Below are 3,541 nucleotides of genomic sequence, written 5' to 3' on the forward strand. Positions count from 1 at the left end.
GAATTATCTTGGGAGATAATACGGTTGGCATTTGATTGTGAGGAATTCTAGGTCAGGTGAACAAAAGGACTTGAGTTCTTGTATGTTGTTACGATTACACCATGAGTCGTTAATCATGAAACAAACAACCTGCCCTTCATCTTCCCAGAGATATGTTTATTTCTGTCAGCGTGACGCATAAAGAATCCCGGTGGCTGTACGGACTCCGACAACATATCCTGAGAGAGCCATGTTTCCGTGAAACCGAGTATGTTACAGTCCTTGAGGTCTCTCTGGAAAGCTACCCTTGCCCTAATTTTGTCTACCTTGTTATCTAGAGACTGGACTTTAGTGAGTAATATACTCGTAAGCTGTGGGTGGTGTGCACGCCTCCGAATTCTGACCAGAAGGCCGCTCCGTCTACCACTTCTGCGGCGACGTTGTTTTGGGTCGGGCCCCTGGAATCAGATCGAATGCCCTGGGTGGTGGTGCGAACAAAGGATCCGCATCGGGAAAGTTGTATTCCTGGTCGAATTGTTGGTAAGTTGACGTCACTCTGATTTCCAAAAGTTCTTCCCGGCTGGACTAGAAGCGAGGCGACCCTTTCTGTTGGCACCATCTTGCTCACGCAAGAAAACTATAACATTAAAGTGATATCTTGTTTATAAGATATTGGATTGAATTTATTGATTAATTGAATACATGAATATACACCTATTGTTGAAACATTATACATAATGAGATTTAATAATAGTATCATGAGTATATGAAAGACGATACAATTATCAACATCACCCCCCCCCCCCCCCCCCCCCCACACACACAATATGACATTTTCTATGATAACATTTATCCATTTAGATCCCAATGTGTGATATTACATAGACACAGGGGAGACCTGATCCTAGATCAGAGCTGCATATTATGCTGCACAGAGGTTACCATGGTGATCAGACTAAGTCAACTGTTTAAGAATGGGAGATGGATATGTTTTCTATAGAGCCTTTCATTTAGGGATCTATAACCACTGTCGGGTATAGGATGGAGATGAAATATGGCACGTTTTTGATTTCTGGTGTTTTTTTATTTGCCCTAAAAGAGAAAAACTCTTTCCACATAGACAGACATAGGGTTTCTCTCCAGTGTGTGTTCACTGGTGTGAATTCAGGGTCCCTAACTCAGCAAAGCTCTTTCCACACTGATCACAGCTATAAGGCTTCTCTCCAGTGTGTGTTCGCTGGTGTGAATTCAGGGTGGAAGCTCGAGCAAAGCTCTTTCCACACTGATCACAGCTATAAGGCCTCTCTCCTGTGTGTGTTCGCTGGTGTATAGTTAGTTTATCTGATAGAGCAAAGCTCTTCCCACACTGATCACAGCTATATGGCTTCTCTCCAGTGTGTATGCGCTGATGTTTATTCAAGGTGGAAACCACAGCAAAGCTCTTTCCACACAGATTACAGCTATAAGGCTTCTCTCCAGTGTGTATGCGCTGGTGTATAATCAGGGTGTTAGCTACAGCAAAGCTCTTCCCACACTGATGACAGCTATAAGGCTTCTCTCCAGTGTGTACACTCTGGTGTATGGTTAGGGATCCTGCACTCGCAAAGTTTTTCCCACAATCAAGGCAGGGGTAAGGCTTCTCCCCTGTATGAATTCTCAGATGATATTTGAATGTGTAATATGTAGCAAACCTCTTCCCACATTGATCACAGCTGTAAGGCTTTTCTTCTGTGTGTGTTACCTGATGTCTAGTTAGGTTGGAAGCTTGAGCAAACCTCTTCCCACATTGATCACAGCTGTAAGGCTTCTCTTCTGTGTGTGTTACCTGGTGTCTAGTTAGGTTGGAAGCGTGAGCAAACCTCTTCCCACATTGATCACAGCTATAAGCCTTCTCTCCAGTGTGTGTTACCTGGTGTGCTGTCAGGTTGCCTGAGTGATTGAAGCTCTTCCCACACTGATCACAGCTGTAAGGCTTCTCTCCAGTATGTGTTAGCTGGTGTGCTGTCAGGTTGCCTGCCTGATTAAAGCTCTTTCCACACTGAACACAGCTATAAGGCTTCTCTCCAGTGTGTGTTACCCGGTGTGTAGTCAGCTGTCCAGACCGAGCAAAGCTCTTCCCACACTGATCACAGCTATAAGGCTTCTCTCCAGTGTGTGTTACCTGGTGTGTTGTCAGGTTGCCTGACTGATTGAAGCTCTTTCCACACTGATAACAGTGATAAGGCTTCTCTCCGGTGTGAATACGCAGGTGAATTATGAAGGACCTCCGTGTAGTGAAACTCTTCCCACAGTCAGAGCAGCTGTGGTGAGATTTCTTCCCTGTATGTCTGTGCTGGTGTTTGAGGTGTTCTGATTGGGAGACACTCTTCTCTGCCTCGTCAGCAACATGTTGTAGTTGAAGCTCCCCAGATGATAAGTCCCTCCCACTGAGAGGAGGAGAGTCCCCTGTGAAACAGACATTGAAACAGACATTGAAACAGACATTGAATAACTCGGTTTTGGAAATATGGGTCCATAAACAAACATCAACAATATATCATTATACACTCAGTGGACAGTTTATTAGGTACACTCCTCAGTTCATGAAAATAGGTCACTCCTACAGACAGTGAGTTGTGGCTATGGCTTGCTATATAAAGCAGACAGACAGGCAGAGACATTAAGTTCCTGTTTGATTGAACATCAGAACGGGCAAAACAAGTGACCTAGGCGACTAAGCGAGGTATGATCGCCGGTGCCAGGCGCGCCGGATTCAGAATCTCAGAAACAGCCACTCCCCTGGACTTTTCACACACGACAGTGTCCAGCCTTTACCAAGAATGGTGCATCAAAAAAGCTGACAGGCGGGCCACAAACAGACAAATAACTGCACAGTGTATCTGAACATTGTTGCTGACCAAACCCAATAGAGTATCTTTGGGATGAGATGGAACGGGCTGTTGGCAGAATGAATGAGCAGCCGTCTGCAGCAACTGCGTGTTGCCATGGCGTCAGCATGAACCAACATCCCTGTGGTACGTTTCCGACACCTTGTAGAATCCACACTCCGGAGAATTCAGGCTGTTTTGGAGGCAAAGGCTGGCCCGATCCGGTACTAGTTTGGTGTACCTAATAAACTGGCCAATTAGTATATATTGTTTATCAATGAATTAACAGAAGTTGCAGAATCATATTGTGGTCTCATCCACACACCCCATTGTTCTTACTTGATGAAATCAAATCTCCCTCCTCGTGTCCTTCTCTCACAGTTCCACTCTGCCCTGGTGTTTTCCTGCAGTCGACCAGCCGCACAAACACCCTCTTCAGACCCAGCAGTAAGGAGCTACCAGGAGAGTTGTGACAGGGGACTCTGGCAGGGTGGAGGAGGACGGACTAGCTCTGTCCTGGTGACCACAGGAAGTATTGTACATAGAATATCATTAGACCAAAAAATGTGATGACTTTAGTCTAAATCTCTGATTGATTGCTGCATCCTTATAATACCCCATTTCTCCTGAAGTGTGCAATCGTTCACTACTTTCCACAAATGTACATATTTTTTTCAAATCACTTTGGCACATTT

At 45.1% G+C, this 3,541-nt stretch overlaps 1 protein-coding gene across 1 annotated transcript; it reads right to left on the reverse strand.

The window, feature by feature from the left end:
- Positions 1-791: 791 nt before the first annotated feature.
- On the reverse strand, positions 792-3,328 carry LOC116372114 (zinc finger protein OZF-like; the record flags this gene model as incomplete). Its single annotated transcript, XM_031821214.1, has 2 exons — positions 792-2,424; positions 3,186-3,328. Coding segments are annotated over 2 exons (1,438 nt in total), but the record flags the coding sequence as incomplete, so codon positions are not given.
- Between the last annotated feature and the right edge of the window lie 213 nt (positions 3,329-3,541).

Source organism: Oncorhynchus kisutch, unplaced genomic scaffold (genome assembly GCF_002021735.2).
Source record: "Oncorhynchus kisutch isolate 150728-3 unplaced genomic scaffold, Okis_V2 scaffold3923, whole genome shotgun sequence".
In the NCBI taxonomy this organism is placed as follows: Eukaryota; Metazoa; Chordata; class Actinopteri; order Salmoniformes; family Salmonidae; genus Oncorhynchus; species Oncorhynchus kisutch.